Below are 25,263 nucleotides of genomic sequence, written 5' to 3'. Positions count from 1 at the left end.
AGATTCCTACTGAGATTTTCTGTGGAAGTAAGGAAACTTGTATCATTTAACACCTGATACTAAGACGGAGAGAGATCTTTGTGAGAATTCTGGTTGCAGTTCAGCTTTGGAACATGCAACTGGATACTTGGTTGGGCTTCCTCACATTGACCATTAGATATCTTCAGTAATAATAATTAAACCCAGGCAAACTAGCTTGTCTGATTCCTTTATATAGCCGTTGGTGAGAAATTAATAGATTATAATTAATTTTGCTGGTTTTAGATGAGGATATGGTAAATCACACCATAACAGTACCTGTTTTTCTTTTCTGACTATAAATCCCTAGATGACTTTCAAATGTAGACATCTACATTAAAATTAGGCAAAATCCATCTCTGCTACTTTGCTGCTTGACTTGACAAATGAATTCTCAGATCATCTTTACACTGGTAATACTCTTTAATATCATTGGAGTTCACCATTTAAAATGGAGGTAAAGAAACGGAGCCTTCTGTACAGATTGTTGGCATAGAATATCAAGTCACTGATATATTTCTGGAGAACAACAGACCAGAGGACTGAAATAGAACCTGGTTCCACCTTTCAACATATGCAATGACTTACATACAGCACTTCAAAAAAAATGCCCGAGTATGATACTCTAACTTTGGAGTGCAGTTAAAGAAAGGAGACATATACGTGTCATTATCAAGGAATGAGACTCTTGAGCAAAAGTAGTACCTAGAATGTCTCCTCTTTAGAAGCACTGACAATTCACACAAAGAATTATTTTAGAACTGTTCTTCACGGGTTTTATTTCTGCCAAACAGCTACAGACACACTGCAGAAGGGCTGTAGCCTATAACCTGGAATGAATTATTTGTCTCCCTTTTTTGGCTGAAAGTGGAAAAAAGACCAACACTATTAGCACAGAATTAACAACACTGGGCATTAATATCAATGATGACAAAGTGTGAAACAGTAGAAAGACACTACAGAAGCTCCGTTTTGATGTGACAGCAAAATGAAGCAAATAGTAAGTCAGTCCATCCCACTATTTATGACTGCAGATGGATAGGATGCAGTGGCACAAATGGTGCAAATTCAGCTTGAACAGTGGCACGCTCTGGGCTTGTGCCTATCAGCAGTAGAACCTACATGCATAATGGAGCTCAAAGAAGATTTTAACAACCACCTATGCAATTAAGAAAACATCACAAGTCATGGTTTAATCCCTCATGGAAGGCAGAGTGTATTAGACGTAGTTGCATCCTCAGTTGCAGGCCTGTATCAGAAACAGTGTGGCCAGCAGGAGTAGGGAGGTGATCGTGCCCCTCTACTCGGTGCTGGTGAGGCCGCACCTTGAATACTGTATTCAGTTTTGGGCCCCTCACTACAAGAAGGACATTGAGGTGCTGGAGCGTGTCCAGAGAAGGGCGATGAAGCTGGTGAGGGGTCTGGAGCACAAGTCTTATGAGGAGTGGCTAAGGGAACTGGGGTTGTTCAGCCTGGAGAAGAGGAGGCTGAGGGGAGACCTTATTGCTCTCTACAATTACCTGAAAGGGGGTTGCAGAGAGGTGGGCGCTGGTCTCTTCTGCCAAATGATGAGTGACAGGACAAGAGGAAATGGCCTCAAATTGTGCCAGGGGAGGTTTAGGCTGGATATGAGGAAAAATTTCTTTACTGAGAGAGTGGTGAAGCACTGGCACAGGCTGCCCAGGGAGGTGGTGGAGTCACCATCACTGCAGGCGTTCAAGGAATGTCTGGACATGGCATTGTGGGACATGGTTTAGTGGGCATGGTGGTGTTGGGTTGATGGTTGGACTTGATGATTTTACAGGTCTTTTCCAACTGTAGTGATTCTGTGATTCTATACTGGAAATATCAGAAGTCTCCAAGAATTCTGGTGTGAGATTTGCATATATGGTCATCTTAGGCACATGGATACACATTATAAAGCTGGAAACTGGAAGACAGTATGAAATGTCCTAATTAAAAAAATGAACCTGACAACTGGGTAGTGGAAAGATGCCAGACCATATGCAGGATGTTGATAGCTTCTCTGCACTATGTTTAATTCAGGAGTTCTCCATATCCCAGTGCATATAAAACCTTAAAATGAACCAACAGATCTGTGACTATATGGATCTACAATCTACTTCCAGTTTTATAAGGTGAATGCATTAGAACTGTGGCAACAATAAAATGGCCCAGTCATTGGAGTGAACAGCTTCTGTCTTTTTAGATACAGCTGAAATAGGCAGAGGTTTTTACGTATCTTGAAATTTGTTCTTAACAGTTAGATCTTTCTAACTTCTTAAGAAAAACAGGAAATAATTTGTCTCAAAATTCAGAACTTACACGTCAAATTCTGAAAGTTTTTTTCACTTTTTATCAGCAACATATTTGCAATTATAACTAGGACTAAATCCCCAAGTATTTTTTTAATCTGAGCCATTGTGACATTCATTTACTCAAATTCAAGTTTAATAAAAAGTATGCTTCCTTAAGTAAGTTCTACTCACATGAAACAGAAGCTAAAAATGCTAATATGTCAAAACAGCCTTGTTCGCATAAATTATTATGTAGAAGTTTCTGTATTTTCTGAGAGGGTAACATTTTAGTTTGATTCTCCCTGTCTTTGGTACTTCTTACAGAGTATTTAAATTCACTTTCCACTTGGTAGTGTTCAAATGCTACCATAAAGTGAAAGAAAGCAAAAATTTTACACAGCTGGATAAGCAGCAGAATGTGATGGAAATACTCATAGCCAATACAGAAAAATGAATATAACAAAACATAGGTTAAATGTTCAGAAAATCTGAACAATTTCAGATTGTTCAACGGCCAATAATTTCTTGTTTAAATGTTTATCACTTTAACTGATTCTGGCTCTCTCAAAAATATGTAATTTAAAAACACACATGCCAATTCCATCCCATATTCCATAAATAATTTACATTTTGCCTATGAAACTTTCTATTTTTGAGACCAAAAAATGTATTTATATTTGACTTATATCAACTGACATTACTAAACCCTGTGTTATGATCATGGTTTCTAAGAGTCTAAAAAAAAAAAAAAAGAATTGTTGAGTAGAAATTACCATTTAGTACACAATTGTTTAGTGTATGCCACTGTGAATAGAAAGATAATTCTTTAAAGAATATATATGAAAACTAGTAAGACATTCTGAATCATACAGATCCAAGAAAAGAATGAATGTACCCAGCTGTTAAGTCCTTCCTCTTACTAAATTCAGTACTATTTGGAATTCAAGTTTTATTAAAGCTTGACAGCAACAAAATAGATAACAAAAAAGAGAAATACTGCTTCGGAGCATGATTTTCCTTGTAAAAAATGAGCCAGAAACGTCTCTACACTCGTTTAGCAATGTAAATGTCACTTTGTTTCTCCAAGCTTTAAGCTGAGAATAGCTCCAGGGCTTACTTGTGATGCAGAAATGTCCCTGTAATCTACTTAGAAAATACGCAGAACATTAATAGAAACTAGAATCTTGGAACATAAACGTAGCATAAGAAAAATGATAATTACTCTGTGGCTTAACATTTAAGAAGAGAGCTAAGCATTGTACATCAGCATTTTTTATATATAAAACAAGTTGCAGCACATAGATGAGCAGGAAGTCATTCACTTCAGAAACACAAATAATTTTGACATTATCATGTACAATCTTTTACACAGAAAAGAGGGGAAAGAGGCAGAGCTAGAGATTGTTTGAAGGCACCTGTTACCAATCACTTCTTTTCAGTTGTGTCTTCCCAACCCCTGCAGATACCCCTTCCTTCCCCTCTCCCCCAACAAAGCAGTTTTCTCCTTTTATCCAGTAAGCTTCCATCCCTGATTAAACACGTACTACCCTCCCCCTTCTGACTCCAAAGCTTTTTATGAGCCTCTGAACTTCCCTCTACCTCTGCTTTTTGCAGATGGCAGCTGTAGCTACTCTCCAGGTTCCTAAATCCAATACATTGGCTTTCTGTCCTAGGTTACTTCTTCAGCATAACTTAATTACAGCTAAGGATAGTATTAGCCATACTTTAAAGTATGACTAATAATCAAATGCTGAAAACTCATCTGGAATCCTCAAGGTCATTGCTGAGGTGAAATGAAACTGTTAGAGAATTTAGCAGTGAGGGGCATTCCCCAAGGGGAATACAAAACTAAGAAAGATAAACATGAGAATAGAGGAATAACTGGTCAAAGTAAGGTAAAGCACAGATACTTCAGGAGACCTTGCTTCTCCTCAAAAGAGGAGAAGTGTGCTAGATAATGGGATAACTATTGAGGAGTAACAGGGTTTTGTGCAGGATACTGGCATGAGCTGAATATGTGCAAGCATACAGACTACTCGATTCTCAGACTCTGGAAACATTAAAATTTTGGAACAATGTCATGGAATTGCAAATGCTTCTGATAATTCCCGTGGCCATGTTTAATGCCCAACATTCATCAAGATTTATATAAATCCTCAGGAACTTCAGCCTGATCATTTATAGGAGCTCTCTGAAAAACTCTTAGAGCCATTAACAAACTATGCATGCCTAATAGGACTAATTAGTAGCTGTTCCTCCTGCTTGATCATGTGGACTCTCCAATTTTACACACACTTGGAAAATGCATTTGGCAACCATTTATTAGAAAAAAAGAAGCCATATTTGCTACATTTTGAAGATAATGAAATAACTATTTTCTGTTCTTAACTTCACCTTTCTCTCTCATTTGTTCTGTCTTTTTCTCTATTCTTAATTATTACCTACACAACGCTGCCTTATGTTTATTGCCTTTTCTTGCACCCCATCAGATCCTCTGTTTGCTTGGACAAAACAAGCTACATTTTTAATCTCACTCACGTAAGAGCTCCAGCCTGCTGTGATTTTTTTTCCTCTTTTTTTCAGCTAGAAGAAAAAAACTTTTTTAAAAACTTTTTTTTAAAGAACGAACTGAAAATAAAGACGACTAGAATTCTGTAAAAGTAACTAATGATAGCATCACCCAATCTATCTCGGTGTATCAGGGCTGCTAAGCAGAACAGTGCCAGGACTGAGCTGGGGCACTGAACCCTGCCAACCTATACTGCATAAGCATTACCTTGCTCCCTGGCTCTGTTCTGGATGATTTCAACTAGCTCTCACCCAGATATGGTTCTAGGAACAGTTCATTCCTTGGACTGTTCTCAAAAAGAAGGATGGGTGAAGTTGAACCAGATTTGTCTCCTTTGGTTCTACATGGTTTCCCAACACTATCCCAGCTAGCTTTGCATACTCAAGCATGTCACATGCCTGCAAGTCATATTCAACCCTTACATGATTGCAGATACTTTGAATTAAAACAAAAAATCCAACAGAAGTAACAGCTCAGTGTTAGGATAACAGAACCACCACATGGGCCTAGAGGAGACTGTTGTAGACATGGCTAGCCTGGTCTGGAGGACAATAGCCATACACAGTATGGAACCAGTCTGGCAGTGCCACTTAGTTCCAGGAACAGGGAGAAGTCCCTGGCCTTTAATAGCACAGATATGACTTCTAAAGTAAAGAACCAAACTAAGAACCATTATTCCAAAGTGTGCATGTAAAATACAGTGCATGCAAATCGATTATGAAAACAAAATATAAAATATCCATTCTACAGTTCAAATTAAAAAATCATTAGATTTCATTTTTAAGAGACTCACAGGACTTTGGAAAGGGTCTTCTTTCAGGAGACGTGGATTAAAAAAATGAATGTAAATTCTAGGAACGATACAAAGTGAAAACGTAATTTGTTTTTGAAACTACTTCCAAATTGCAATCAGTTCATATATAAGAAGATGACTTAGAGAAAAGAGTTAATTTCTGTCTAGATAGGAAAAATAAACACTAAGGAGATTTTCTTTTCAGGCTTTTGAACTGAAACATGTAAGGAAAGAAGAACGGCTGTGATTAAGATGCTGTATTAGAACACATGAACTCTAAACATCTACCACAAACTCTGGGGAGTTTTGGGCAAACCACCATTTCTTTCATTGTGGTTGTTGCTTCTAAAAAACAGGGGTAATGATACTTTTCTGCTTTAAGTTGCAAGGATAATATTTGTGAGGTGTTCAGTTACTGTGGTGAAAGCCAGAGAAATATTGTTACTAAACAGGATTATTTTGACATATTGTTAAGAAAACCTGAAAACCTGGAAGAGGAGATGAGAGACATGGTACAAAAAAAAACCACCATTAGGTTTACTCATGAATGGTGAGTTATACGTCAGATTTGGAAAGCTTCTGACCTGCCAACTGAAAAATAAGTTCAACATAACACTTAGGCTATTAGCATCTTATTAACCTGGTAGACTATTCTCTGCAAGAACAGCTCAATAAGAGTTTTTTATACTTTAATATGTTTTAAAAAGAATAGGAGCTTGCAATGGCTAACCTAAATAAATTTTAACCCAGTCTAGTTGAAGATTCATACCAAGTCAGGTACACATTAGACAGATTTAGCATTCAATTCAATTAGAGTGACACAACAGTTTACTGACATAAGCTAACTGGATTTAAGTAAACAAATAGCAATCAAACCCCATGTGTCTGTATCCATTTAACTGACTGATATCAAGTAGGTTTATTTAAACTACTAGTACATGTTTTCTACTTTGTCCCACAGCAGATAGCCGGAACCTGGTTTCTGGTTGCTAACTTCACTTGAAGAGCTTTGGCACAGTAACACATGAATGTGTCAATAAGGCAGGTGACTAGTTCAGCAAGTTTACATTCTATCACTTGTATGCACAGCTGCTAGTGTACCACAAGTGCACAGATGTGTAAAGGAGATAAAATATCAGCAGGTTTTCATATCTTTTAAACCTGTATATAATATTCATGTGCTGATAACTAATCATGTCTGCATAAACAATTGCATTATAGGAAATTAATAAGTATTATAAACAGCCTTCATTTGCACCATTTATGTCATAAATTTTACCTTTTCATTTCTTACTAAAATAGTTTCACAGTATTAGTTCTATTTTTATAGATTAAAAATTACTGTACTGCCAGACTGCATTGCACACAGGTGATTTCAAACAGTTTAAAAAAAACTAGTGTAAATTAAGTTAACTCCCTTGTATTCATATATACTGAAACTGATCTTAGCACTTAGAGGAATACCTATTTAAAGCCTTCTATTGGTGTCTCTTACACCACTGTCTCATTTTTGTTCCTTTTCATGCCTCCTAGAATATTTCTATTTAAAACATAATAAGAACTTCTCCATTTGTTATACTTACTCTGTTTTTTTTCCCCAAAACCCAATGGATTATGAACTCCACATTAAAAACATAAACAACAGTTTGTTAATTTTCAAGATTTTAGAAGTCAGTTTCTACACTCTGCACTTTGAATCAGAAAAGCTAAAATAAATAGATTTAATTGTGCACATTATTGGTTTTCTTTACTATGATATGTCTGCATCTTAAGTATCTGAAGAAATAGTACAATGCCATACATCAAAGCATAGCAAATTTATAACCTCTTAAATGTAACCTCAGAAAATGATTACTAAAACTTCTTGCCAAACATCTGAGTGCTGACAGATTGCTCATCCAAGTTTTCATCTGAAGTTTGCAAGCCAATGGATAAAGTCTAAAATTGCACTTCTGATGTTCCAAAATACTAACAACTGCATCAAGCATGAAAGGCAATGGAAGTGCCAAGACCACAGAGCTCATGGTAAATATTTCTTTTAGTCAAAGGCTGACTGTTGGAAGAGAAGGAAAAAAAACCCAGATAAAAGGAATCACGGATCAAGAGCTTCAGTGAAAAAGATTTAGTGGATTCATCCCACTTAACTTTAGCACTTAACAGAGAACTGCACTTCAGTGTGTTTAAGTTATAGATTCCCATTATATGTACAAAAGGATAAAGTTTGGATGTAGATAAAGGATGGCACAGAAGCTTAGTGTGTTATAATCTGAAGTTTTGGACACAAAATGCCCTCTTTTTCACAAATAAGTAATATTGATTTATAAATATTTTTACTTGCTCTTTTCCTTGCTGGACCCTTTCCAAAGGTGATTCAAACTGCTAACCTAACAGACAGCAATTAACTTTTGTGGGTTTCTTTTTCTGGTCAGTTTAGGTTTCTGTTTAGTGATCTGAATGGTCCCAGTGCAGCATTAGAGATGTGCCAGAGCTGGTGCAAGAGGAGGAGAGAGAAGGAGAATCAGGAGCAAAAAGGTAAGGCATTGTTATAGCTATTGGGTCAACTCGTGCATAACATATAATTTCATCTTGATTTATGCTTTGATGGAACATCCTTCTTACTTGTGCTCCCCTGACTATACAAAGACACTAGGGCAACAAGGGTCCACACCTGCCGGTATAAGGTAAGTGCTGAAGTTAGAGTGGGAAGAATCAAGACCACAAGTCTTTTTTGTGTGTGGTTTGGTTATCCACCGTTAAAGATAGAGGGTCAAAAGTGTAAAGTCCAGCTGATTAAAAAGAGAACAGACTACAAATAATAATGGAAAAAAAATCTGGATTTGAAGTATCAGTTTTTAAAAAACGAACACTGTTTACTAGAAGGTATTAACAGGAGACCCCATTGTTCCTCCAAACAATGTTTTATGCTCTTCTGATGGATCTGGAAAAACAATTAAAAACCCTATTGGTTATCTAGACAAAACATATAAAATTTCTCAGTCTGAAATCAGCTGAAAAATTTGGCTGTACTAACTGTACTTGCTATTATGCGTTGAGGGGTTTACAAATGGCATCACAATACTGCGTACCTCAGTTCCTTCTGATAGCTCAAAGAGGGCAGTAGCACTGTGAAGGCTTTATTATGAATCTCCAAGTACAAAATCTCAGCATGATCCTGGATACTGATCATTCACAATAATGCCATTGAACTCCCTCTCAAATAGTGAAGTTTGCATTTACCCATATGAAGATAAGAAGTTTTACCATACCAGCTGATTCTCAATAATCTAAATGAAAAACTAGACTAAAAAGTTTTCCACATTCATTTAGTAATTAGTTCAGAAAAAAGGAAATAGAAGGCCAAGAAACAATTACGAATTTGGGCCAAGAATATAGCCTAAAAAAAAAGCTTCAATTTTTTTCCTGTATGGGTGGACCCAATCTTTTTAGAATATGTATAGTCAAATGACCAATTTTCACTTTAATTTCCCACAGCAAAATATAATAATAATCAATTGGCTTAGTGTACTTAATTTGAAATAATGAACTATTTTATTACATGAACATCTAGTGTCCTTTTTTTTCTGTAATAAAAGAGCTCACTTAAGAGTTCTATATGAATTCTTCCAAGATTCAGACTTTAATCTTTAACTTTTTTCTTCCAAAATTAAAAGGCATGAAAAGAGAAGTAAGATTAAGCATCAATGTATTTCTTCATCTAAAAAGCGTATAAAATGCTGTAATTACCTCCAAAGCAAGCATTATGAATGCAGCTGATATCACAAACAGATAAAAATAAAAACCCCCAACACCTCAAACTCTGACATTTCATTAAAAAGAGTTAATACAGTCTGAGACCACACAGGCTGGAATACTTTAAGTCAAAGCTGTATACTTACTGAAACACGTCACTTTAAGACAGCATTAACTTTGTTTTGGCATTTTGCTTGTACTTTTAACATACCTAAACTTCAATTTATGTTAACTATGAATATCTTGGGTTTATCTGTTCAAGAATTCTAATGTTTTTACTTGCAAACATGAGGGCAACAAGGTAATTCCTAACGAGACATGACAGTTTAGTATGTGCAATGACTAAACAAGACTGATAGTAATCATATTGCATGATAACATGTACAGAACACATAAAACCATAATTCATATTTTTTTAAATTGCTTATATCTGTATTTACAGATTGCATGTTACTTTTATTTAAAAACACATACCTTGTCTAAATGAAGTCAAGTCTTTATTAGCCCAAGATTAGAAAATTTGGATTGTCTTTTTCTATTAGCAGGGATATTTACTGTGAAATTGTGATGTTCTGCATATTTAACTTTTTTATTAAGATAGCAAAAAAAAAATTAGTTGAAGACTAATTCACTGTAGACTAAGTTGTCCTATCCTGTAGAAAGATTTCAATACATGAGATAATTGGCTTTTAGAGAAATTCATAAACTCTGAAACTACTGGAAGAGGTCTGCATTAAAAGTAAAAAATAGAAGGCTGCATTAGGAATAAACAGAAATGACAAAAGTTAAACATACACACATACTCGTTATTTTCATACATTTTCCTGAAACAACTTCAGCTTATTTTTATATTTCTTACGGGTTTTTTGTGCCTCGTACTGGCATTTAATAACTTTCTTCCCTCAAACATGCAACTTTTAATGTTTCTTTTTCAGTATTTATATCCTTTCCTGCATAGGTGACTTGAAAAAACATTATTACTGTTAGGTAAAAAAAACATGACTCATACAGCCTTTTTAACATATATAAAAAGAAATTTGACAAAACTGTAATAATTTTGGAAGTATTTTCTAAATTTCATAACATCCAGGGTATGAGGAACATTCAAGATGAAGTCTGTTTCAGACTCAAGTATTTACTTTCTTTTTTATAAAGCCTGCCTCACTCAGCCTTGCTTGCATCGTTGGCCACAGTTTGGAAATTTTAAGTGGTAAAATGACACAAAGAAGCAAACTGCTGCATATCAGGAATAGTTTATGTGGGTAGTCATAGGGGCTAATGTTGTTTGGTTGTAAACAAATGTCGCATAGTTTTTAGATAGAACTGTTATAGTTTTCTTCAAAACATTCTTAAATTTTATGTTTATTTATCACTTTCTACTTATTTTAATCAGCAATGCACATTGGTTGATATGACGCTACTAAAACTAGGCACCCAAGGCATAACTGCTTGAGAACATAACTATTTGGGAGCAGCACTACTTGGGAGAGAAGGAATAGGAACAGGAAATTTTGAAAGAAATTAATTTGAAATTAGCCTGCCAACAGCCTATCACATTGGAAATTCAGAAAACTCACTATGTGTCTATACAATTAAGTCATGTTTCCTCAGAGTATTTTTCATATCATTAATATAATGATATGATGATGCATCAATATAATGATAAGGCATACACATTATTTAGAAATGCTTTAAATGTTTTCTATTACATTAATAGAGATCAGTGGGTTTCACACAAACAAAAGATGACCAAAAAACAAAAGAAAAAAGCAAACCCAAATATCACCCAAAGCGAACATTTGCCTTAGTCTCAGTGTTGAATTTGAAATTTAAATAAACAATGTGGAATAAGAGCTATTGTATGATTACTTTAGATGCACCTACAGATGATCCTGCCAGGTCAACGACACCTGCAGTGTGGGGAAGCATGTTCAATTACTCTCTTCTGTAATTAGACTAGTATAATCTCTATGCATGGAATTTCACAAGCACTACAATCAATTCAGAGAGTTAAATGCAAAAACTAACCTAGGAGAAAATCGCATCAGATGAACACACAGTGCAATTCAGCACAGAAAGTAAACAACTTAAGAACTCTTTTTCTTTTTACTTTTATTTAAGGTGATTGTTTCACATTTGAGATCTGCACTCAGGGAACAGAATTAGTTCAGTTTTCACTTAAGTTGAGGCTCACTTAGACTCAGCTGTCAGTGAAATTGTTTTGGTTCGGTTCTAACAAAAAATGGTTTTGTAACTGGTCAGCAGAGACAAACTAGTTTGGACCAATTCAGGACATGGGGTTTGGTTTACTGATCTAAGAATGGAGTTTGGGGGAATAGCAAGGAAAAGGAGATGGAGGAGAACAATTCTGGAGAGGACTTCAAGAGGTGCATGGATAGTCAGTTTTCTATGGCAATAATGGTATTAGAATGAGTGATAATGCAATCTCAGGATAATTTAGGGGAGTTGCAGATTCCTTGAAAGGAATATCCCCATCTTCTCTCTTCCCAGATCAAGAATTGAAAGGGTAGAACTATTGATATAATGACTCTATGACAGAACAGGTAACAGGCTATTGAGGTCCCATCACTGCATATATGTAACTTATACTGTATTTCCTCACATTCATAATTTTTGATTCATTAATGTTTTATTTTCTCTGCAAATCCTTGCCAAATCATTCAGGAACTCTAGAAGATCATTTAACAACTGCTCATGGTCAGTTTTTGGTTTTATATCTTCAGTATTGTGTAGCTTCAGCAAACTTTCCACATTACTATTCACCCTTTTTCAGATCATTTGTGTATGGCATTCCTTTGGTAAACTTCATTTATTTCCATCCTTTGTTTCAGACATTTAATCTGCAGAAAGAATTTCTCTCATACTCCATGACATGTTAGTCTCTTAAAATTGTTTAGAGAGAAATCTTGACAAAAGCCTTTTGGGAACCCCCGTATAGTGCATTTATGTCTAAACGGCAAGATTTTGCCTACTTTTAGTTCTGAGAGTGTATTTCTGAAGTATCCTGACCCTTGTCTGGAGGAAACCCGGGTGTCTACTGTCCTGTTTCCTCTCCCCAGATCCTACTTTGGAGTAGAAAAGAAACTCAGATGTGTGTACTGGAAATTAATTGCGTAATGTTTTGTCCAGGTTTTTGGTCTCAGTAACTGTGGAGCAGGAAGAGATCCTGCGGCATACTGTGTCACATGCAGGCATTGCATGATACACATTGCAGATTACATGTGTATAAACTTCATCACCTTTATCTAAACACTTGTTAAATGCTTGCAATAGCTAAACACTTTGCAAGGCCTGTCTGTTGTATGCATAATAAAAGAAAGAACAGTGAGACTAAGTCAACAGAGAGAATTTAGCAACTAAAAGTACAACTGAAAGCCTCCTGGGTGCCTGACATGATCACCTGTGTTTCTGAAAACGACACAAACAAAAAACCTAACAAATCAAATCAAAGTAAACCAATTTTTTCCCACGGTTTAAGCCTGAGGAGACAAAGAACGCGCTTATGGTAGTAATGCTAAAACAGGAAGATTACCTCACGGTGATTTAGAAGTCTCTCCAAATCTGCTGCCATTTGATTCTTGACACGCAGCAAAGCTGTCTTTTCTTTATTTAAAAGACTGGTAGAAAGAGGATAGGAAATGCAATAATAGCAACAGATAATCTCTTTTAATCTTGTACTCTGGCTGAAACATGCATTTTCTAAAGCTAAATACTGGCAACAATGAAAATCTGCTCAAGTAATTGTATCAAATGATCCTTCTCTATGTTGAAGAATTGGGATTTTTATAAATGGGTCTGAATGCACTGTTACATATAAAATCTTATTTTAGTCGAACAGAAATACTACTCAAAATCTTAATAAAATATGGGGGTTTTTTGATTCTCTGAAGGGTAATTTGAATTATCAGAATCTTCTATTATTATATCTTGGTTTCTTCTAGGCAAAATGAGCTCATTTTATAAGCAAAGTAAGGCTCCTTATATCTACACTTCTATATAAAGATGTGGATTTCTTTGTTGTATGCATCACTAGTAGCAGCACACACTGTTCTTTAAGTATCACCTCTTTCGATACTACTGTATTTAGAATTCAACAAATTCTACCGTATTTAGAAAATATCAAATACAAGGAAGAAAAACATCCAGCTCTCCCTTTTAGCTGTGTAGTTTCTGCAGAAATTATGAATTTCGTTTTGCCATTTTTTATTTTATATTTCAGGAGAATGCATGGGATCAAGTTTGTCTTGTGAACCAAGTATGAAAACTGTTTCAGCATGAAGGCATGCTTTTATAGCACATCAAGTTTAACTTTAATTGTTCTTTGTTTTCTTAGCTATAGAATATGAACATTTGAAATGTTTAGCATACACATTGTGATTCTAGGCAGCAATTCAATATAATTAAACGTATTTTCATATTTAGCCCCAACATCAGTTTCCAACAATAAACTTCAGACTAATGCATACATAATGCCACGATGTAATCTAGTCTGTTTAAATAGCCACAGAGATTTTCTTGGAAGACCAATGTTATATATGCCATTATCATGACTTAACTAAATAGATTGTACAATATGAACTATAACATAAATCAACAACTATGCAAAATGCAATTCTGCACATGGAGTGCAAATACGTAGTACTGAATACAGGTCAGAAATTCAAAAGCAAATGTATTAAAATTTTATGAATGGAACGGAGCAATTACATATGTTGCAAGCACAAATTATTTAATATTCCCAGTATGTAATCCAGAAATGATCAACAAAATAAATCAACCTTTTCTTTAATTGGCTGTGTATCATCCGCTTGTTTCAAATAAGCAACATCATCCTTTGCCCCAGAGATTTTCTGGCAGTTCCTTGCAAGCTCTGTACTGTAAATTATGACTGTCAATTCCTTCTAGGCATTCATTAATTCTCAGAAAAATTGCATGCTTTGGCCAAATTGCTTAGTTGTCTGAGTTATTTAAAAGGAAAGTAGCAACATCTATGAAAAACTACAAAGATATTTTAATATTTTCAAGAGTTTTTTCTGTGACATATTTAATCATGATGAAATTGCTGTACTATTTTTTTTCCTGGGTTCATGTGTTGTAACTTACTGATATGTCAGGCTTTCTTGGATTTCTGTACTTCCTAACAGCATAAACCAATCCTTTTAGAGAATGACTCACAAACTTATTAGAGAAGCAATAATAAAAGTTCCTTTGTGCCTTAAATAGTGTACCGAATAAGCATAAACAGTGTTCATGACTACACCAGAAGTTCATGTTCAAAGTTCAGTTTCATCTACAGAACAGAACCTATTCTAGTCATACTAGTTATACCTTCTGAAACAATATGAAATGACTGATCTATGTGGAGCGGTTCTAATTTTCTTTGTTTGTGGTCAAATATAGGAATTAGACTGCTATGTCATTCAGTACCACTTCATGTGTTTTCTGTCATACGTATGAATATACAATTACCAAAGCACATGCAGACTTCAGATATAGTAGTTTTGCAACAGTTATGCTTTTTCATCATTGCAGACAGAAGGAAATAATTCATATATTTCTGAAAGAACACTGAAAAAGAGGCATATATACATTTAACAACGCAAGAAAGCAGTGTTACCAGATACAATGTTTATCAATTCACACCTGTCATGACCAAGTAAAGCAGAAATTCCTTCAAAAATTCAATTTTGGGAGGAAGACTGACCATTTCAGCCCCTGTTATGGAAATGTTCTGAATGGGCATCTTGGATATCAGCAGTCGAGGAGGTTCTACCTTTAAACTACCCTGCACTTCCATCAAACAGTAGTTTGAACTAATCCAGTTTTAACTGGCAGTGTAACAAATCAGAGAGCAGCTTTACAGTTCACTTCAGCTGACCTCACTTCACTGATCTGGATGGAAGCTGGAGTCTTTTTAAAGGTTATTTTTCACGTGGATCACCAGAACAACTTGATTTACCATGTACAGTGGAAACCCACAGCTGAAGGTAAGGATGAGACCGCTCCATTTGGCGATAGAGTGCCTTAACTGTCTTGCTATGATTCTGAAACCACAATCTGTAAGACTAGACAAACCAGCTTCTCACACCTGAACTCCAGGGTTATAACTTTCATCTGAAAAGACAGGACCTTCTTGACCATCTTTAACAAACCATACTTTTAAGTTTTCATGATACAGATATGTATTAAAGTACTAGAGTCCTAAGCATTAAAAGAAGTCTTCCAATGACTTGTTCTAGGGTGAAAACATGTGAACACTTGGGAGAAATGGACTGTTTTTAAATGATCTAATATCCCTGGAGTTATTTGACAGCACAAATGGCTGTTTTTACACTGCAGGGCAAGCATAAACCATGCTGTGCTCCACAGTTCTGGTCACTGACTGCTCCATCCTGAGTGTGGAGAAAGTGCCCTTTGTGGTACACCATATGACTGTGGTCCCAAAAGTCTAGCTTGGAGAATTAACTGAAAAGCAGTGCGGATCCTGCTTTTTCTGTGTGCCTGGGTTTCCAGAAGAAACCAGAACGTCTTGGAGGAGATTCAGTTTCATTCCATTGTGCTTTCAAAACCTAGCCAGGTATGAATCCAGGTACCAGGAATGCAGGACTTACCATGGAATACACTTGTCATATAATTACACATTGCTCATAGCAACCACTGGCTTGGTTTTTTTTCACTTTACTCTGGATCTAAAGCCAAGGTAGCTTGGATACCATAAGACATTTGTAGGTGACTTGATTTTTCTGGAGAAAGGAGACTATAACGTTTCCCAGTCTCAGACTTTTAAAGCCTTCTGAATTTGGGCAATTAAACCATCTTTTAATTCTCTGGTCTAAATATACTAGCGACTATCCTGTTCATAAGCTTCTATTATTAGATGTTCTGGATAATATGCTTATTCTGGACACACTAAATAAACATGGTTTTATATATTACTGGTTTTTACTATTACTTCTATTCAGTTTGAAAAAAGTAGTTTCTTTTTCAGTGAACTGTGTACCGCAAATGCTGTAAGAAATAAGGATTGTGCCTTTCTGTTAATGTCATGTTACAGCATGATGAAGTTGAAAACTGAAGTCCAACCTTGAGGTTTTTTTTTGCATTTTATGTTCATATACAAATATTACGATCAAAAAATCAAACACAGAAATAGCGTATGTGAAGGTTTTGTACATAAAACTGAATATATAATATAAGCATATAGTGCAGCTATCCCTTCTCTGCAAATTACAGATGAATAGCTCAGAGCAGACAGCTAATTTTTAAAGTCTAAGTCAAATTTTCTTTTTAAGTCATGTAGTTAAAGAGGGAGGTATAAAAAATTCTGCAAATAAAAGTTCTTTAGAAGAGAATATATGAAAAATTTCTGATCTCTCATATTTTAATTAGAGTGCTTCAGGTGGCTTAAAAACTCACCTGTGTAGTGTCCGAATTAAAAATAAATTACTTTTTCAAATCCTAAAAAAACCCAAAACCGAAACATCTTTTTAAAAGTTGTAATACAGGTCAGAAAATGTTCATTTGTAGAAAAAAATAAATATATTTATACAAATTTTGTTTGGAGTATTTCTCAGGTAAACTGCAGTAGTGTTGGAACAGATGATGCTTATTTCACAGAATGGTAATGTTTTCATAAAAAGCTCATTGCTCATTCTGTGATGGGAAATACTCAGCTAACACTGTATGCTGAGCATTATAATGTTTGGATGGCAATTAAAGAACCCAAAATGTTTAGGTAAGAAACATTTCAGTACGTGGCTTCTTAGTGAGCAAAATTCTTGTACTGCTTCTAGATTTGCTGTACAGTTAGGCTTTTGAGTGCTTTTGGGTAAGTGAACCATTTTTAAAACCAGCTGTTGGTACTGAGAAATTTGAGTAACTGCATTTAAAATAAATACCCTCCCTTTATGAATAAAGTCCTGTTTAATGTCTCCAGTTATTTATAAACCTAGATGCTTTTAGCAGAAAATTATGTACTAAAACTACAATTACTTCACTACACACATAAGAATGAAATTCGGAGATTTGTTTTCCCACAGCATGACATAGTTACAAGACACTTTTTTACAAAAGGAGTGCTAAATGTGATGTTTTCGTTTCTGGTTAAAGAACTGTATGCTAGAGAGATTTCTTTGCAGTAGGAAGGAGTCATCCTCATACGTACCACTGCTCTTATTAACCATCGCTATGTACTTTTATTAAAGAGAGCGCTATGTGGACTAACATAAATGATAGGTCACTTAACAGAGTATTTTGAGATATGCGGACCATCTATAAATTCACCCCGCAGATGCCCTGTCACTCAAGACCAGAGGTTTTGTATCCGAAGCATATCTGCAGGTGCATGGTTCAGTGCACAAGCACACGAGGTGTTCTGCTCTCAGGGCCACCTCAGTTCTCTCCACAGCCAAGTGCCAGCACAGCCTGTGGCCTGCCTGAGAGAATTCTAAGGGGATGGGAAGGAGAGTGATAGTGTACAGACATGTGGGCAACATCTGACAGACCTTCGATTACCCCGAAACAACCTCTCCTTTTATCTTTGAGTGGTAATACACTTGTGCCTTCACACTTTAATCTACGCAGTAACGTCACACATTTGTAATAACCTGGAGATGGGTCCCTAAGTTGTTCATGCAAATAACTAACCAACACTGACAGCTGCTCAGCTAAGCGTTTACCCCAACCACAATAGCTCTTGCAGTTCTTAGTGAAGATATGGCTAAAGATCCACAGAGCTGTGTGAAAGGTGTCCAGAACAAACACACTTCTCGGCAAGCCACCAAAGTAGCTCCAGCTCTGGTGGAATATACTACTTTAAGGCCTTGATTCAGTCTGGTACCTATTTTGACTATTCCTCTCCTTTCAAGGAGAGGTTGGATGGGGCTTTGAGCAACCTAATCTAGCAGAAGATGTCCTTACCAATGGCAGGGCAGTTGGAATTGATGGATCATGTTTTGGAACAGATGATCTTTAAAGGTCCAACCCAAACCATTCTATGATTCTATGATGCAGTTTGACAGCTATTGACACAAGCAACCTTGTGTACTATTTGAATAGGCCTTCCAAGTGAGCAATACGTTTTGTTACGGAGGGTCTGAAAGACAGCCTTAGCTCTAGAGGTATGACGCTTAAGGATGAAGGCATGTAAGCTGCTCTGGTTAAAGTGAACTTTGATGACCACATTGGAAGGAAGCTTAGATGGATCTGCAGGACTTCAAGAGTATTATTTCGAAATGATCTGCCTGAATCTGTCCCACTCCTCTTACGGAAGTAACTGATGTCAGAAATGACACTTTCATAGAATGATGCAGTGTCGAGAATCCTGAACACATCTGTTGCCTGTCAAGGGACCATATTATAAGTCACTTCAGGCCATTTTGTGAAAAATCGGTAAAAATATGGCAAAAGAACACCCACAGCCCAAACTAAGGAGATCGCTGTCATAGACAGCCTTCCTAATAGTTGCCTTCCTCTTCTGCTGATTTCATCAAGACTGTCTATTTCATCACAGAGTCAAACCCACATCCAATAGCAACCAACAGCCTTCTCAACAGACAAGGAAATATAAAGCACTGCAGGTTGCTGCAAAACATTCATAAGGTTGCAAGAAAGTACTGACTCATCATCCTGGGCAACCTGCTGGAACCCAACCACCCTAGGAGTACGTTCTAAAAAGATTGGCCCTCATCACTGTGCACAGAAGCCAATTACGGATTAAGTCTAAAAAAATAAATTCACTTGCAAATTAGTCCTTGCTGATCCCTCCACACTCAAGTTAAGTGAGAAGTGACAGAACACTGGCCCTGATAACACAGATGTGACTACTCTACTTAGGGAATCCATGATTTACATAATGCAGAACAATCTCTCTTGATGAGCAGATGAAATAAAAACACAACACAAAAAGAACACTCCTCCACCATAGATTCTGCACACTAAACATGAAGGAAGGAAAAGCATGATCAAGCATAGGGTAGCTGTGAGGATAAAACTTAGTATTCAGTGTTGATTGTCAGGGTGCAGGCATATCAACATTATGTTAATTTGTCTACAATCTGGTACTCAAATATGAGATTTACAAAAAGTTTGTATTAAAAAAATCACTAGTATTTTTAAAGGTCTGTCTGAAAACAAGAATTTAAACATTATTTTTCCATTAGTTGGTACTTGCGGAATTGCTTTCTAGAAATAAAACTAATGCATGTATCATATGTAAAATTTTAAAAAATTATAATGTACTTTGTGTAACTGTAGCATAAATTAAACCTCAACTTAAAAAGGCTACTGCAGAACTGCAGTATTAACTATTAATTATAGCTAATGGTTGAAAAAACCATTTCATTTTGAAATGGCTTTACAAACATTAACTTTTTCCCTTAGCTCTGAGATGCAGAGAAACCAGGCTTCAAAAACCATGTTAGTGTTTTCACTATTACTTTTCTAATAGTGCCAACATTATCTGCAGAATTTAGGGCCCTCCTTGAGGAGCACTAATTCTCTGAACTCATCCTCTCAACAATATTCCACACACAAACCAACAAAATGCTGTTTAGTAAGCTAAGAAAGATGAATAGGAATAGTGGTCTAAATCTTTTGATCCAGCAGAGCTTCACTTTGTATATATTTGGTAGGGATTATCATTAATTTACTTAAACCCCATTCTGATTCAGTTCTGGAATATCTGGGAGCTAGGCTGGTCCACAAAGTAATCTGAAATCACTTAAAGTATATTTTAATTTAAAACTGTCATCAGCAGATTCCAAAATGCTATCCTCATGACAAAAGATTGCTGGAATGTAATGGTTCTCTGGTTAGAAATCCCTTCCTCTCACTTATGGAAAAGCAAAGGACCAACATTATCAATTTTATACCAGATTATGATTTCTACTGTTCTCCAGGGAATATCAGCTAACAATTTAGGACATCTGTTTTAAATGAATAGCAAAATTAGGGACTACTGATATGTACCAAAAGCCCTAAGACATTAGGCTGCTTCCAAGAATTTCACTGGCCTATGAAACTATGACAAAGTTGAAGCAAAATTGTGATAATGGAGTAATAGTTATTTTTAATTTACAAGGAATATTGGAAACTACAGGAAAAAACTTTTTACCAAAACGTTTGCTGTGCAAAGTAAGTGTTACTTTCTTGCTACAAAACCATTAAGGATAAAAATATTTTTTTGCCAAACCACACTTTCATTTACAGAAACATGGACTAGTGGTGAGCACACCCCAGCTCACCACAGTAGAGCACTGCTGGTATGTTTACCATGAATGCTTGCACTGTGGTGCAGATCCATTTTCTTCCTTAACCTCAGGCACTTTAAGATGCCAAAAATTCCCTTTATAGTTAATGGAGAGTAAGAGGCATCTCTAGCAAATGACTCACTCTATCCAAAATCTGAATTGCTTTTTGGAGATGCCACTGCCTCCATGAACTACTAAGGAAAGCTGACATGACTAAGTTCCTAATTTAGGTGCCTTAATTTGTAGGCTAAATTTAGGAAGAATATCTGGGCATACAGATTATTTGTAATGAGCCATAAAAACCTCAAGAGAATCAATGTTAATAATGCATTTAATTTCTTATATATTTTAATGTCATGAAACATACACTTTCAGAAATTACCTCACCTATCTACTCCCTTTTTGCCTAGCTTTTGAGACTTTTGGACAACTATGAATAATGAAAGACATTGTCATGTTACCGTAATCTGAAAATTTAATTTGCTACTGACCAATTCTTTGATGATTTCACTCACATTTGGAAAAGATCCTGCATATATAGAGAACATTGTGATTTTTCATCTCCTAGAAACATATAATTTACCTCTGAAGTTTTAATATATCAGGTCTAGGAAAATACTAAGAACACTTGATTCTGGAATAAAAAAAGATCTATTCTTAGTGAATCAAAGTTAAGCCCAGTGAAAGATATCTTGTCAGGAAGTATGAATGAATATTTCAGTTTGTTTATAAATGTATTGATTTATGTATAGATTTACTTGGATAATAAGCATTTTTAGGTATTCCTCAAGGCACAACAAATACTATCCTAAACCATCAAAACACTCTGAATAGATACATATGTAAGAGAGTATGTAGGATATGTAGGATAAAGTATTGAGCTATGGTGAGTCCTACTTTTTCTATTTTCATTGCTTCAACAGATTTGTTGGAAAAAACCCTGTATTTTTCATGTAATTGCTTCATAATACAATCACATTAATGCTTCATAATTGTTACCGTATGTGTTTCCTAAACCAAGACACCACATAAACAACTAATAGTTAAAATGCTAATTCTTCTGTAGGGCAGTGGCACACAGCTATGCACTTCCGTGAAAATCAAGGGGCAGGTTATTTTATAACAGCTTACTTGGGAACCAGATGTCAAACATAGTTTATAAAGCTTTATGACAGTGGGAAGTTGCTCAGTGGTCAGAGAGTTCTGACAGCTGGATATAACAGCAAATCAGAGCCTCTCTTTCCACTAGAGGAACTCTGCTTGAGTTATGCCCCAAATACACTTTGCTAGTGGACTAGTCTATTATTTTTCTCTGACTTTATTTCTTTATTTTTACTTTTGTACATCTGGTGTGTCATTCTTTCCTATTACTCTTCTGAACTTTCCTCTACTTCATGAGAGCTCTTCTCAACTCCAAACTCACTTTAAACCTGACTATCATTCCTGCTTTTCCAAACCTAAAACCTCTTTTTCTGACAGTAAGAGAGGAATCACAGATGCTAGAGTTCCAGCATAAAGACTGGATTTAGTCAATGATGGAGTGTCAACATTTCCTACTTTATGGCCAATAACATAACTGATTTCTAATGATAAACACATAAGTGATTTTAATTTCAGTTTATAATAAAGAAACGGCAATTTTAATTACCTGACATCTTTTTCAAGTTGTGTAATATGTTCTTTCTGTAGAATTATTTGAGAATCTCTCTGTTGCACAGTTTCAATGAGGTATTTGTATGGCTGTTGTACTTGACTCAACAAAGAATTTGCTCTGTCAAGCTGCCAAAAAAAGAAGTATTACTATTACAAATTTTATAATTTATAAAGCACAATTACTTGATCATTATTGAATTGTTATTGGATATTATTATTACCAATTGCATAATAATATAAAAACCAAACCTGTTATTTCACAAAAAACCCCACAAAACAAACTACCCTCAAATTACTATCTTATCCTCTCATTTTTCTGTTCTAACTGTACAATATTTTCACTGCAATCACTGCTACTGCTGTCTACACTTCCCTAATGTGAATTTTCAAGAGTTTTTATGTAACAGCTTCCACTGATGAAAAAAATTAGTATAGACAAGGCCTCTGTTTGTTCACTGTATTGACCACAAGTGACTTTTTAAAAACAGTATACTATTACAATGGAATTTTCAGCTCGGAAATTGAAACACAGTAATAGTGGGAAAAAAGTCCCCTTTCCTCTCATCAATGACTGTGTATGAAAAGTGAAATTCAGCAGTATGTTTACAAGAGTAGTATAAAATAACTGTCATACCCATAAGTAGGAAATAAACCTTTCTAGCCGTATTCCCTGAACAAACTAGGATCACTAGGTCGAAAAAGCTCACATGACATGGCTTGCATCTTGAGCAATGCAACAAGATAATTCACTAAAATACGTACAGAATTAAGAGCACACATCAAGATTTAGCAGTTTCAGCAGCTAGAGTACATATATGTCACGAATACCTACTAGAGTCTTTAAAAAATAAAATAAAATCTTCTAAAGTTCAGATATAAACAGGTCTAATGGAATGAACTCAATGCAAAATGGTTAAGCTTTCCAATTAGTTTATAAAATTTCTGAATAAAGAATCTGCATTTGTCAAATCAGACTCAGGAGCCAGTTGTCCTATTTTGTGTTGTTCCAAACAAGCAGGGGGAAAAAAACCCTTCCTATAGACCTAGTCTATTTAAATAATATTTCAGGACTTTATTAAAATCAGATTTTTCTCCTATTCACAATTTTCAAAACATGAGACCGTGTGTCCTTCTTTCTCTGATTCCATTATAATATTACTGCAGTTTTACTTCTGCCTTCTATACTCTGTCAAATGTGCAAAGAACTTATAATGTAACGGTTCACATTTATTAAAAAACAGAATATAGGCAAAACTTTGCTTGCTCACCTTACTGGCCTTACTAAAAGGGGAGTTAACTCCACCTCATGTTTTAAAAAGTGAAATGAGAGGCAATAACATTGCACTTCTTCAAATTAATGCAAATCCTTAAGTATTATTTAAATACAGTAGTTCCTTCAGGGAATACCTACCCTAGTCCACAGTGAAATTCCAAGTTAATTGTTGAGAAGTAAAAAGAAGAGGCAATAATCTTCCTGAAGAAATGAATTATCTTCAATAAATTGATAAGCAATTAAAAAAGCTATTATTTTTCTAACAGCACAAGCTCTCAAGAAAGATCTCTTTCAGGGAGACAATAGTCTTTACATGAAAAAGAAGTAATCCCAAGACATGGAGTACTAATCTCTAGGATGGTCTAAAAAAATTGCAGTATATAACCTTAAGGCTGCCATTATAGACGAAAATTAATCCAACTGGTCTTGTTTGGAATCCTGTTCTTGATAGTCTAAGAACTTTCAAAGCATGCTGTCATCACAGTGTGAAGCTCCTCATTGTTCTCACTGATAAGAATTAAAGTACTTCAGTGGGAAAGGACAAGTGAGGTGTTGTAAGCTTGGTTTGATGCTTCTAAGTCATCTATTAACTTGCTAACTTTACCAGCTAAAATGCATGCTGCTGTTATGAAAAAAGACTATCCCTTCCTTCTCCATGGTGGTGCTTTGCTGCCTGTTTGATTCTATAAACTTAAAAGAGGTTGTCATTAAACTGTAATCAATTAAGCATTAAATGCATTTAATAGATCAATTTTACTAATATACACACATGTATATAAATTAAGCATTATCCTTGAGCAAAAGCATTATTTTTTGTAAGCAACTTTGATATCTTTCTGCCTTAATGTATTTCTGTGTCATTCTTTTAAGCAATAAATCTAATACCTTGCAATTGGACATTTATTATTTATCCCTGAATGGACATCTCTATCAAGCTGAAGGATTTAATTGTTGTTCAGCTTGATCTATACTCTTTCCTTCAGAGTAAGATGTAAACCTGCTTCTGGTAAAAATGTTTCAATCGAAGCATACAAAAAGCATAAATACATCATCATGAAGGCTCGAAAAAGTCATTCAGCAGCAAGCCAAATGTATCAGCTTAGTAAATTTCTTTATTTAGGATAACACTTTTACTGTATACTGACTCAGTATTTGCTTTTTAAGTCACCCAAAGACCATATTAGCCTTCTAGACACAAGAGACTGTCTATCCATCAGTTCTGACACTGTTGTTCAAAACCTCTGCGAAGTAAATTTATTCTAAAATTTAGATTGGACACTAAATGTAGTAATTGCACATCACTACTTTGCAGAAGCTGATAAATAGCCCTCCACTTAAACTGAGAGCAACATGAAGTGAGTTGCAGAGGCAATAAACTGATTATCACTAGCTGAGGATCCTTCTTAGATCAGGTCATAAGAATTCCTTTATTCTGTTTGTCCTAGACATGGTCAACAAACCTTCCGTAGTATGAAATAAGTCTCAGTACCTACTTTAACATTGCAGGTCACTGCTATACAAAGCAACAGAAAGAGGACTTCAAGGGAAAATTATTTTCTAATGGTGTATCACAGACCTGAAATTAGATAGGATCCTGCAGTTAAATAAAGCTCAACAAACCATAATGGGACTAGCTGAAG

The 25,263-nt window shown here is 35.5% G+C and overlaps 1 protein-coding gene across 1 annotated transcript in view; it reads right to left on the bottom strand.

Annotated features, from left to right (window-relative positions):
- The window catches only part of PIBF1 (progesterone immunomodulatory binding factor 1), a 123,275-nt gene that overhangs the window by 9,685 nt on the left and 88,327 nt on the right, over positions 1–25,263 (bottom strand). Inside the window, exons 14-15 of the mRNA XM_059820297.1 lie at positions 22,346–22,476; positions 12,981–13,065 (exon numbers count right to left, since the gene is read on the bottom strand). Coding sequence (XP_059676280.1) covers positions 12,981–13,065; positions 22,346–22,476 — 216 coding nt within the window. The remainder of the gene's footprint in view (positions 1–12,980; positions 13,066–22,345; positions 22,477–25,263) is intronic.

This window comes from Gavia stellata, chromosome 1 (genome assembly GCF_030936135.1).
Source record: "Gavia stellata isolate bGavSte3 chromosome 1, bGavSte3.hap2, whole genome shotgun sequence".
Lineage (NCBI taxonomy): Eukaryota > Metazoa > Chordata > Aves > Gaviiformes > Gaviidae > Gavia > Gavia stellata.
This window is presented reverse-complemented; position numbering and strand designations above follow the sequence as displayed.